Genomic DNA, 14,057 nt, shown 5'->3' on the forward strand with positions numbered 1-14,057 from the left:
AAATGTATAAACACTGTTACAAATATATCGCTCATTGTTGATGTTAGTTAATGCGTCAACTAATGGAATCATATTGTCAAGTTTTATCTGTAGCAACTACGTGTTTTGATAGAAACTACAGTTAGTATGGTAAATTTAAAGATCTACTGCAGAATAACTGTGAGAACAGAATATCAGAATATGCATCTTTGCTTGTTTGTTCTCTTTCAGTGCCCTGCAGTACACCTGATACTACGCACTTCAGTTCAGTATACGGTTATACAAATTTCGGTTCATATTTACTGCGACTACAAGGGCAGGCTGTGTGCACGTATCTCTTTTGATTCAGTTTCTGTGAACATTTGCCATGGTTTTTTAGATTATGCACATATGTCAATGCATGTACATTTGAAGTTGAGCGTGCATGTGTCTTTCCACCCCCACGTCTCTGTGTCTCAGCACATATGGGTTCCTTTATGTCCCAGCAGCCACGGCACTCTCTAAAGGTCACAAACCACTTCCTGAAATGGGGCACTTCCTCTTAGCGGACAAACTTTGCGCTGAGAGTTTACAAGGAGTCTGCAAGCATAGAAACACTGTTCATAAACATAAAATTGTAATACTGAAGACATCCTTTAAGTGGAAAATTAATTCAGTTGTTTAAAATACAACTTTATAAACTTTACTTACAGTGAGTGTTTCATCAATATAAACTAAATAGTACCAAAGTAAGTCTGTTTAACTTAATCAGTAACAGAGTAACCTTGGTAACCCTTTCTCAAATCTGTGCTGAGCAAAGAGAGATCTGGAGCTGTGATTTCATGCATTTGCATCCTTATGTAAAAATAACCAAAGGTGATAGACTGACACAAAACACACAGTAGGAGACAATTTCACTAGTGGAAAATATTACTTCTCAGCGGTTGCTCTTGCATAGCTCAGGAGTCTTACTGAAGTTTGTCTTTTTAAGTAACAATTTGTTCCAGATTCTGTTCCTAAAAAGAACTGTAAGAGAAATAAACAGAAAACCGAAATATGTACACAAGCATTCAGATTTGGTATCATTAGGATTTTTTATTATTTAAAAAAAAAAAAAAAAAAAAAAAAAAACTTTATTATGAATATCAAGGCTGTTTATTTGATATATATCAATCTGACTACTTTTATATTACTTTTGACCTAAATTGTTTAACAAATTGATTTAAATAAGACAATCTTGTACTATATTGACATAAAAGCACAAAGAGTAAAAAAATATATTACATTTGATGTTATTAGCAACATGAACTACATTACATCTAGGTTTTCCAAACTGGTGTTTGTGAAGGAACTGCAGGGGGTTTATAAGTTTAATGAAAAGCTAATAATTAATTAAATCACTAAACAAATGTAAAATTAAAATAAAAATTTAAAAATCAATCAACATAAAAAAAAAACCCTGAAAAAAAATGAAATATTTTATTTGTTTATCTGCATGTCATGTAACCATAACCAATGTCAGAGAACCAGTGAACATGCAAATGTGAAAATTATTAAAATATTTGAAGACTTCTTTTGCAAAAACAGATAACTCTGTTTTTAACAATTTTTAAAAATCATGTTTTTTTCATTGTGCATTCCAATTAATCTCAATCAAACTGCAGTTGGGTTATGTTGCTTAGGTAAAAATAATAATAATAATAATAAAAATACAATTAAATTTACAATAAAAACACAATTTTTTAAAATATCTGTTTTGGCAGATAAACTCTTTATTTATTTTAAACTCTTGCATGCTTCAAGTAAATATGTCAGTTGAAAGAGGATCAGATGACAAAAAAAGGTAGTGAATTTGTGCATTTTAATATGTTTGAGAGACAGTCCAAAGACATATATATTTATATATATATAAATATGCATAGATATATTCATCAGCAGTTGATGCAATATTGAAACACTTCTTAAATCTGAAATAATTTTTGTAAATCCAATGGTCAAATGCTGTGTTGCCACTTGACTAATGACTAATCTTTCTATGAATGTCCACAAAACTTAAAGATTTTCCGAATGCATATAAGCAGTAGGTTATTTTAGAAAAGAAAATGTAAAAGATGAAAAAAAGAGGAATTAGGGAGAATCAATAAATTATGAATAATTTATTGCTATTGTGTAAATAATATGTCATCTTATAATCCATTAAAAAAGTATCTGTCTGATTACAAGCATTTTAAAATGAATTTACGAAGAATTACGAGTACTAGTTATTAGTTATAGTTATATTTTTATTTATTATATTATAGTTTATGAATTTTCAGCAGCCATTAATCCAGTTTCAGTGTCACATGATCCTTAACATCATCCAGAAATCATTCTAACATACTGATTTAATACTCAAAAAACACATTTCTTCTTATTATCAAAGCTGAAAACAGCTGTGCTGCATAATATTTTTGTAGAACCATGATACATTTTTTCATGATTTTCGTAATAATTTTATTTGTCATTTTTGAAACCATTAATTACAACCTTTTTCTGTCACTTTTAAGCAATTTAATCCTTGCTAATAACAGTATCTCTTGTACAGAATAGTGTGTGCATGTATAAAAATATATAGAAACAGAAAGAAAGAGAGAGCAGCTGATATAGATACAGATATAGATAAAGATTGAGATATACAAAAGAGAAATACCACAGCGAAGCTAAAATACACCCCACACACATAAACGTATACATAGACACAAGCACACATACATACATAAGTGTGATAAGCAAAAGACTTCAGAAAAAGGCTCCATTTGCTCTTCGTTTAATCTTACTGGTGTATAGGAAAAACAAATGTGAGCAATGTTGCTTGTGTTTTTCCATTGTACAGACAAGCACAAATATTAGCATACATGTAAAAGAAGTCTGTACGATTACAGACATCTTCATTCGGTTTCGGAGATAAACAGACTGCATTTTTAAGCCGAATCAACCGAAACATTTGAAAACATTTTTCTTTTTTGGTTAACCAGCTGTTGTTTGCAATCATTTGCTGGGACAGTAAGGGTTGACCGTTTTCTGTTGAACTCAAGCCTCTAGATACTGCACTGTCATGGCCTTCCTACTTCCCATATTTCCTCTGTGAGAAGCTCATCATGTGATGACTCCTCACACACAAAGCAGAGGCTTTGTTGTCATTAAGAGACTTTGAGTCATAGATTATTACTGAATATCCGAGAATGGACAAATACGATCATGTACTGGAATATAATAAAGAACAGATAACTTTGCTGAGTGACTGAAAAGCCATTATTCATTATTGGGAGCTCCATACCAGGTAACAGGAGTCAAGGCAACGGAATCAAAAAATGAGAACGGATACAAATCCACACACCCCACAGGTGATGGACAGCCAGAACACATGACTCATATACAAATACGTGCACACCAACACATGGCCAAACCCAGAACACATAAACAGTTTGGCTTTTATTCTTACAAACGCTGAGTACATGTTTCGCACACAAACCATTCGAACATATCCAGACGTATAAAAAAATACTTCTTGTTTTACATAGGTTTTACTGCAGTCCTTTAAACATGTGCTTGTTTTTGTACTTAAGGTCATCGTTGTGAAGTGATGGTTCACCCAAAAAAATTTCAGTTGTGACATCATTTACTCAAATTCTTTTAAACCCGAATGACTTACATTCTTCCACTGAACACAAAATGAGAAATTCTTTCTTCCTCATGCATGTACAAAAAAATAGAAATAACACTTTTACACTACCAGTCAAAAGTTTTTGGACAGTAAGACTTTTCATGTTTTTTTTTTTAACTTCTCACTCTGCTCACCGAGCCTGCATTTATTTGAAACACAGTACAGCAAGAACAGTAAAATTTTGAAACTTTTTAAAAATATTTAAAACAACATTTTTCTATCTGAATATATTTTAAAATGTAATTTATTCCTGTGATTTCAAAGCTGAATTTTTAGCATCATTACTCTAGTCACATGATCCTTCAGAAATCATACTAATATTCCGATATGCTGCTCAAATAACCTTTATTATTATTATTATTATTATTATTATTATTATTATACTGAAAACAGCTGAGTAGAATTTTTTTCAGGTTTCTTTGATGAATAGAAAGTTCAGAAGAACACCATTTATCTGAAATAATAGCAATAGTAATTGTAATTGTAATATTAGAAATGTCTTTATCATCTTTTGATCAATTTAAAGCATCCTTGCTAAATAAAAGTACTAATTTCTATAATTTCCCCATATCTTTGGATCTCTCTATTCATCAAAAAATCCAGAATTTTTTTTTAAAAAATAACTGTTTTAAATACTGATAATAATAACAATAATACTAATAATAATAATAATAATAATAATAATAACAACAATAATAATAATAATGATAACAAATTATGTTTCTTGAACAGCAAATCAGCATATTAGAATGATTTCTGAAGGATCGTGTGACACAGAAGACTGGAGTAATGATGCTGAAAATTTAGCTTTGATCACAGGAATAAATTACATTTTAAAATATATTCAGATAGTAAGCAGTTGTTTTAAATCGTAAAAATATTGTACAATATTACGGTTTTTGCTGTATTTTGGATCAAATAAATGCAGACTTGGTGAGCAGAAGAGACTTCTTTAAAAAACATAAAAAATTAAAAATCCTCTAATTTATTTTTTAAAAAGTTTGAATCCCGGCTCATGGTCCTTTGCCGATCCCACTCCCCTCTCTCTTCACCCAACGCTTTCCTGCTTACTCTAGACTGTTCTGTCCAAAAAAGGCATTAAAAAGCCCATAAATAAAAAAAGAAATAAAATAAATTAAAAAATTAAAAATCCTACTGTAGTGTACGATAGTGTACTCTCCAAAAAAATGGTCTATATGACTTGTGTGCATTCTTCCAAATCTTCTAAAGCCATATGATAGTTTTGTTTGAGATACATAATCTATATTGTTATTTATAAACATTTTCTAAATCTAGACTAGCTATTAAGTTCATGAGAGAAGTAGTGACATTTGATTTGTAAAATGATTATTCTTTTTAATCAGACCTTTTCAATGAATCAGTTGATTTGTTTTAAAAATGTCAAATGATTTGTTTGAGAATTTGACCCATTTGCCTCTTGAATTCAACTCACAGTGATTTAGTCACAGAGGCTCTTTATCTTCAATATCGCCAATATTTAATACCACCATCTACTGTAAAACCCTTGACACACTAACTGAAGTTTTTCAAACATAAAGCAGCTTTGAATTTTGTCAAAATGCTGTGTTCTTTGAACTGAATGTTTCCATCTCAAGAAAGACTCACACTCTCCTTTAAAAGCTCATTGCATACCCCCTCTCTATACTCCTCCTGCCTTTCTCTAGCGGAAAATTTGTGCAACTCCTGCCTCATCAGGCGAAACTGGAAAGAGTCCCTAAGCAGCCGGGACACAGAAACATCAGTGTTTCCACCCAATGTATGAGAGCTTCCCACTCTAACTGACCTTAACACACACACACACACACACACACACACACACACACACACACACACACACACACACACACACACACACTGACAGCCTGCTGATAAGTTTGGCCTTCACAGACTTAAACAGAAACCTCCAAAAAAAGAGCAGTGTCTCAAACTGTACTTAAAAATGTACACATTAGACTACAACACAGTTGTAGCAAAAGACAAAAAGGCTTCGCCAGATACAAATCTGCATCACTTTAACAGGAAACTGTATATTTCTGACTTTTATTTCCGACAGAAAACTGTATATTTCTGACAGAAAATAAATACAGTCTAAATGTTTGAGATCACACTAAAAAAGTGGGATGTTTTGGAAACAGGAAGAAAATTACATACATATAAGTGAACAACTATTTTCTGTTTATTACAAATAATCTATGAACATTACAATTCTATAATATGTTGTCAAAATAAAAAAATCTAAATTTTGAAATGCTACAAGTGACATTTATTCTGAGATTTGCTTAATAGGAACAGTGCTATTCATTTTTATTTAACAATTAATTGTGTTTAAAGTTTAACTTTAAGTGAGTTATAAATATTAAACAGGGGAAATGAGGATGGACAATTACTATCTGATATAAATTCAATTTGTGTGTGTGTGTACGTGTGTGTGCATGTATACTTTGAACCCGACTTTACATGTGGATTAAGTTCACATTTTAAGTGTAGAAATGTAACAGAGATGTAACTGGCTCTAACTAAAGGTCAAACCAGTCACTCACAGAACCTTAACTTATTTTTAATGCTAAAAAGAGGGTGAGAGGTGAGTGAGATTTCTTATTGTGTTTCAGCGTGCTGGTGTCTTAACACATCACTTCATTTCACAGAAACTTCCAGCCCTTTGGTTGCACATCACTGGGCACTAAGCATCAATGTCACATTCAAGTCTCTTGCGTAGAACAAATATTAAAATAAAGAGCTATAGTGCTTGTAAAAACAATCCTTAACCGAGGGCTCTTAAAGTAGTAGACTTCAAAAAGCACACTGCAGTATAATCTGCGGCCTGACAGATTTTTCATATGATGTAAAATACGAAATACTCTCAGTGTTGAAACAGATAAGTCAAACATCATGTCAAGGTAAAACTAAACTTATTTAGATTAAACAAACTTAACAGCCACAGAACGAAAACGTTTAAATAAAACAGCTATTCACATTGAAACATTTCACTTATCTCCCCACTGAAAACAAAGTCTTCCGCCCATCTATCTCAATGACAATTCCAGCTGGTCTACTTATGTCCAGCAAGACCGATGAGGTCTCCTGGCATGTGTAGTCATGTTTAGGCTATTACGTATCAGAACAGGGGAAGTCTGATGAAAATGTCAAATATCTGAATTCTCAGTTTGGCCTTTTAAGACCCTGTAATGCTGTCATATTCAACCTACTCAAAATAAGCAGTACCCGTTGATCGAGTTCTATTGAAAGACAAACTCAGTAATCGTTACATCACTATCTTAACTAGATTACTGTTAATACGTCCGAAAAGGGTATTTCTTAAGAACGTGGGTTATAATTACATGTAGGCTGGCAATTAAACATGAAAACTGAGAAACAACGGGATATAAACAATTGTTTTATATCATGACTTAATTTCGTCCCAACAGTTATAATGTATGACAGATGATGCATAAAAATGTAAAAAGCAAACAATTCCTGAAATAAATATAACACTGGCAAATGTATTCTTTTTTTGAACAACAGCAATCAAATCTTTAATCAAATCTCGGTAATATTAATTGCTGTTAACGTTTTTGTTTACATTTTTCTAGATTCCTTTGTTCTGTTTTAACATTTCTAGACTATTTTAATGGTTACATTTAAAAACCATTAAGCATGTCTGATCAGTTAAAATCATGAAACTTACACAATTTAACAGTAATTTATTAAAGGAAATATTTAAGACCACAGGAAATATGTTTTGGTTTTTTCTCAAATTCAATATTCCAAATTCTGTGTTTTCCATTAATTTCCTGCAATCCTTTTTTAATAGTTTCATTAAAATGTATTAATCAAAAGCATGTGAAATTTATTGACTTTACTCATTTAAGATGTTTTTTTTTTTTTTTTGAGAAATACTGTGCTGCGCATTTAATTTTTTTTTTGTAAATAAATTCTAAATATTTTTTCCAAATATTTCGAGTCAAAATAATGTTGTAATAATAATTTTAAAAGCAGTTTTAGTAGTATCATTATATTTAGTTAGTAATATATTTCTGTAATCGTTTCTTTAAGTTAAACTTTTATTTTGACAGGCTGCTGTGAAGACCTTTAAGTTTCAGTTTGTATATGATATGATGACAGTTTCTCTCATTAAAACCACCTCAAAAGAGTCTCAGAGCAGTTCTAGAGATTGTTTATATGTTCATGTGCTCACATATTGAAGCGGCAGAGGCTGAAGCCACTGCTAGCATTGCGTGTTTCAGCATGTGTGAAGTAAACAAAACCGTGTGTCAGTGCCATTTATTCACACAGGGACACACAGAACATGCAGGTTTCCATTTAAATATTTTTGGGGCTTGTATTCACAGACACTAGTCTATATCGCATTTTGATTCAAGTGTACTGACATATTTTTGATTTATTCATCCAAAATTTGACAAATTCCGTGACATACAGTCAATTCCATTTTTATGACTGCGATTCAGTCCATGTTTCCTGTGTAGCAGTTAGTTAAACGGTTAACTAAATATTAACAAACTACACTTTAAAGCTCCTTTTTCACTTGATCATGACATCATTTTTAAATTACATTAAAATCTTCACAAATTTTTCAAATGTATTGCTTGATTAAAGGCACAATATGTAAGATTTTTTATTAAAATATCCAAAAAACACTAGAACAGTGTTATACATTTTTCTGAGTTCTGACATTATCCCAAATGTTTCGAAGAATGTTTAAATCCAGAGAAATAAGCAATTTGAACTAGTGTAACAGACTGTATCAGCGGCCTCGATTCACTTTTGCGACTTTCAGCACCAGCCTGCTTCATACTACAGTGACGTTAATAAGTCTTTAATATGTTAGCTCATCAAAAAACATGATTTCTGCCCGAGTCCCATTGGATTGCATTGGCTGTGAGGATGAAGACAACAAAACCCATGATTCCACACTCAATCACGGCGTCATTAAACTACTTTGTTTCTTTGTTTGTTTTGAATATGCACCCTCTAGCGACAAAAGCTTACATATCGTGCCTTTAAAGTACTACCATATATTGCATCATAAAATTTACAGGACTGTACACCTGCACATAAATAATACAAATTTTCTTTACTTTATTTACATTCTCCTTCTCGTCCTAAAGACACGGTCAATTGCTTTCCATCTGTCCAAATCTATACACTATGGTGTGAATTTTACCAATATAAATACAAGGCCAATCACTATCTTTTAATCTATATATAAAACAGATAACTATGTTTTTTTATTATGGTATCATGTTTTTATTGTGTATTATTGTATTGTGCTGTATTTTTTTGTTATTTTTACTTCAAAATAAACCAACTGCAGTCTGAGATTATCTGGAATGCACAATGAAAAAAACATGCTTTTTAAAAATGGTTAAAAACAGAGTTATCTGTTTTTGCAAATGAACTCTTCATATCATTCATCACATTTAAAAGCATGTTATACCAACCACCCATATGCATACTACTTATCTAACATATCTAACACTTCAGCAAACTCTTGTTGTCAGAAGCAGACTGACTAACCATAGAAGGCTAAAACTAGCATACCGCTGCTTCCGATGTCAGCAAATGACAAATATTTGGCCAAATGTTTAGAATTCTCATGTCAAGTGCAATGACCATCTTAATCCACTGACCGCATACATTCACGAACAAGATGAACGGTATTCACAGGGACAAAGCCTTGACAACACACAATGAAGACAACTTGTCCTATTCGCCTTATTCACTCTCCTTGGATTAAACATGAACGGCAACATTTGGCCTTTACAATCCCAATCTCGACACAAAACCGTAATAACACAGAGGCAAGGAGGATTCCACACAGATTATGGAAACCGCAGGATTAAGCCCAAGCTAAAAGTAAATACATGAGTCGAGGACCGAAAGAGAAAATGCGTGTGGTTAAAAGAGGCAGAGATGATATAATTTTGATGAATGAGAATCGAGCTCCTCACTGACAGCAACCTAATGCAGCCTTCATGGTTGGTTGGAGATACCTTACTCCAGCCGTCCTCCTCAATGCAGCACAGTGATGGAAAGCACAGATGTTCAGCTTTGGCAACTTCTAAATCAAGACACTCGCTGTATTGAAAAGAAGTACAGTGCTACATGACATCACTTTTTGTAAAGAGCTGAATTGTATTAATCGTATTGATCCCTTTCAGAACCAGTTCCATTAAAAAATAATACTGGAGCACGATGACTTGCACACTGTGCATTCTTACGGCAATAGTGTGCTGAAACAACGAGAAAGTGTTTCCTGCTTCGCTATTCTGCAGCTCTGCAATGCCTACCATATCAACACAGCACGACAAGCGCAGCACATTTCCAGAATGAACGACTGGTTCTTTTTACATTCGAGTATGAATCATTGAGGGTGGTTACACTGAACCATGAACCGTTACCATTAGGCTGTGTTTAACAGTTCATTCAGTGAATTTTTGTTTACGTGCAAGCAAGTCGTTCTTGAGCAGTTGCTCAAAGTGCTATAAATGCAAGTAGGCCTATATTACTATTATTTCCATTAGCAAGAGTCAACTGTCAACTACATGACAAGGCTGGTCATGTAATGTAATGTAATAGTGGCAACCATTAGCGAGCGACCCACTCCATGTACAATAAAAGTGCTTTTCAAGAAGACTGATGTCTATTCTTCATTTTATGTGAGTCAGTAAATCATTTTAATAATATTTCCGAATAGCTCCATTTTTTATTAGCCAAATAAAAAAAAACACTGCACCTTTAAGGCTTTTAGTTTATGAAATAAATGAACAAGCAAATAAATAAATGTAGCTAGTAACACAATGGTTTACTTAAGGCCCAGTTACATTTGTTAACGTTGCTTAATTATATTAGTTAACATGAACAAACAATGAAAAATAGTTCTAATGCACTTATCCAACTTTTTCTTTTTTTATTCACCTACTGTGATTGTTTTATAATTATTTTACTTCCTTTCTATGTAAAGCACTTTGAATTATGTTAGTGTATGAAATGTGCTACATGTTTAATGTTTACACTACCAGTCAAACGTTTTTGAACAGTAAGATTTTTAATGTTTTTTTAAAGAAGTCTCTTCTGCTCACCAAGCCTGCATTTATTTGATCCAATGTATATTTGAAATATTTCTACTATATAAAAAAACTGTTTTCTATTCGAATATATTTTTGAATGTTATTTATTCCTGTGATCAAAGCGAAATTTTCAGCATCATTACTCCAGTCTTCAGTGTCGCATGATCCTTCAGAAATCATTCTAATATGCTAAATTTGCTGTTCAAGAAACATTTAGAATTATTATCAATATTTAAAACAGTTGAGTACATTTTTTTAGGTTTCTTTGATTAATAGGAAGATCCAAAGATCAGCATTTATCTGAAATAAAAAGCTTTTGTAACATTATACACTATACCACTCAAAGCTTGGAGTCAGTACTGAACTACTCATCTGTTTTCAACATAATAATAATAATAATAATAATTTTTTGAGCAGCAAATCAGAATATTAGAATTATTTCTGAAGCATCATGTGACTGGAGTAATGATGCTAAAAATTCAGCTTTGAAACCACAGGAATAAATTATATTTTAAAAATATATTCAAATAGAAAACAGTTATTTTATATAGTAAAAATATTTCATGATATTGCTGTTGTTCCTGTACCTTGGATCAAATAAATGCAGGCTCGATGAGCAGAAGAGACTTCTTTAAAAACATTAAAAATCCTACCATTCAAAAACGTTTGACTGGTAGTGTATGTATATGAAAGTTCAATGCATATAACATTATTTAACGTACCTGAACTACCAATCAACATCTGTATTTTATTAACTAACGTTAATAAAGATTAATAAATACTTTAATCAAATAAATTGTTCATTGTTAGTTAATGTGATGACTAACGTTAACAAAAGGGACCTTAATGTTAAGTGTTACCATATGTTATTTTAAGTTTTGCTTGTTCAGCAATGTTATATAACAGTTAGGACCAATTATTACATCGGGTGTATGCCAAACAACAGCTCTGTGAAAAGCAATTAAAAGTCCGTGCAAACGCACCATCTGCTAGAACTGCACTACATTTATTTTCGATTTGCTAGAGAGGCTGTGAAATCGTTCAAAAATTTTTGGATTCCTTACGATTCTCAGTCCGGTGCACGTTCAAGTGCCATGATGCCAGGAAAATAACTAAAAAAAATAACAGGCAGCAGTTATGGATGCGCTGACACAACGCCAATATGATGGCCAGCGGTGATCTGACCTCCTAGCGGTGCCAACCTCATCCGCTCAAGGAAGCGCTGGTAGCAGGAACATGTCCTGTCTGGACAGATGCAGCCCAGAACATGTACGACGAGTTGTAAGAAGGGCTAAATGAGGCAACAGGGAAAAAACTTTATACTCAGTAACCCATTGTCGACTGAGCCCATTTCGTCATGTTAATCAATAACACAACCAGACCGACGCCATTACAAAAGCAAGTTGCACTACGTGTTTTTAAATACCTGCCTTGTTTCCAAAGGGCTTTAGGCAGTGCTCTTGTCACATGTGTTTATGTTCTTAACGTTTACAGCTGTGATTGCAGCTGCGCGATGCTTGAGATCTAGGAGAGATGAAACTCTGGTACTTACGCCCTGGTTTTAGGGAAGCCCATTGACAGCAAAACATCCAGACTGTTTCCATGTTTGACAGTTCCCGGCCGGTTCTGCCTCTGCATCCGTGGAGCGACTTTGGCATATAGGTCCTCTTTTGCTGCCATGGTTCAGCTTTCCATTTGGCTTCAGAACTGCGATTTGCTTACTTTTGCTGCGTCCAAATGGACGGACACGACACACGTTTAAAACATCGAGTCAAGCGCTACAGTATCTGCGTTAAAGGCTGGTTCAAAAACGCCCCATTATTCCCCACAGTCGGAGAGACAGAAGTCTTGGCGGACGCGCTACAGTGTTTCTAAACAAAATGATTTGAGCTTCCTGCTGGAGCGCTCATGTCATTACAGTTTGAGAAAGGGGTCACCAGTCGGAAGTCAATCTCATTCGCTCCGCGTATCTACAGCCAGCCTTGTCGCTGTCCGACACGGAAAAAAATATAATTCGTCGGAGCCACTCGCGGCTCGGTGTATAGTTAGAGATGCTGTAGCAGGCGCGTCGCGAGCGAAATCTATCAATACTTGTTACATCAGTTCCTCCTAGAGATGACTTATTTATGAATGGGGCTTGACTGAAAGCGCAAGCAGCCTATCAGCAGACGGGTCCCGCCCGGCCCCGCCCCCTCGCTCTTAAAGTCGCAGTTTTGAAAGGTGACGTTGAGCAGATGCGTTCGAATGGCAGGCACCGCTGCAGTTCAGTGAGAAACATCATCGTCATTGACGTTTGCTCACATTCATTCGAACGTTCTTATGTAACTGTGCGCAGGTAGAACGCAGAACGCATCATGTGGAAGATAAGCACTTATATTCTGTAAAAATGTGAAGGGGCTGTATGCGGCGAGCCCCCAGAAAAGAGAGCGAAGTCGAATCTTGAAAAAGCATACATTTTGAAAATCGGTGAATGAACATGTAAACAAAGCTGCATTGTGCAAATAATGCTTTAAGTATAGCTGACATGCGCTTTATGTTAGTTTCTGGTTTATTTTATTATATTAAAGATATTATGTGAGCCTTTTTGTTATAATGCTAATATCCTTTGTCAAATTAATCCTGAAAAAAAATAAACTAAGTAGTAATTTTGATTTTTGGGCAGCACTGTTTGTCTGACCATAGAGTGGAAAGCCGGTCTAAAATGAATTATTTTTTTATACACTAGTATTTTTGCTGACACTAGTGGCACTGAAATTACCAGTGTTGGGGAAAGATTTTTAAAAGTAACATTACAATATTGCATTACAATATTGAGTTACTTCCTAAAAAGTAACAAGTTACATTAGTTACTTTTTAAGGAAAGTAATGTTACGTTACTTTTGCATTACTTTTTTAATCAGGACAGGGCTTGCTTGTTTGTTTTTAATATAAAAAGTTCTATTTTTGGCAAATGTAAAAATTGAATTGGATCATCGAAGGTCAGCAGCAAAAACATTGGTTCATAAAATTGGATTAAATACATAAAGCATATTTGTGTTATTTAACATTTCATTATTGCAGGTTTGCGTCATATTCTGAGTTTTTATTAATTTTGGGGAATACTGAATCATGCATGCTCACATTTATTCTGGCACTACAGTAACATCTTCCTCCTGATTTCTCTCAACATGGGCATATGAGACCTGTCAATGAGTAAATGGGTAGCTGGTGTTACTTATTTGAAAAAGTAACTCAGATATTTTCTTGTAAATTATTGCATGCCTCAAATTTAAACATCTAAATCATTT

At 33.5% G+C, this 14,057-nt stretch overlaps 1 protein-coding gene across 1 annotated transcript in view; it reads right to left on the reverse strand.

Moving 5' to 3' along the window:
* The window catches only part of ubash3ba (ubiquitin associated and SH3 domain containing Ba), a 39,582-nt gene extending 26,718 nt beyond the window's left edge, over positions 1-12,864 (reverse strand). The window contains exon 1 of the mRNA XM_051110681.1: positions 12,323-12,864. Within this exon, the coding sequence (XP_050966638.1) occupies positions 12,323-12,450 (128 nt within the window). The 5' untranslated portion in view covers positions 12,451-12,864. The remainder of the gene's footprint in view (positions 1-12,322) is intronic.
* Positions 12,865-14,057: the final 1,193 nt, after the last annotated feature.

This window comes from Labeo rohita, chromosome 5, assembly GCF_022985175.1.
Source record: "Labeo rohita strain BAU-BD-2019 chromosome 5, IGBB_LRoh.1.0, whole genome shotgun sequence".
NCBI classification, from domain to species: Eukaryota; Metazoa; Chordata; class Actinopteri; order Cypriniformes; family Cyprinidae; genus Labeo; species Labeo rohita.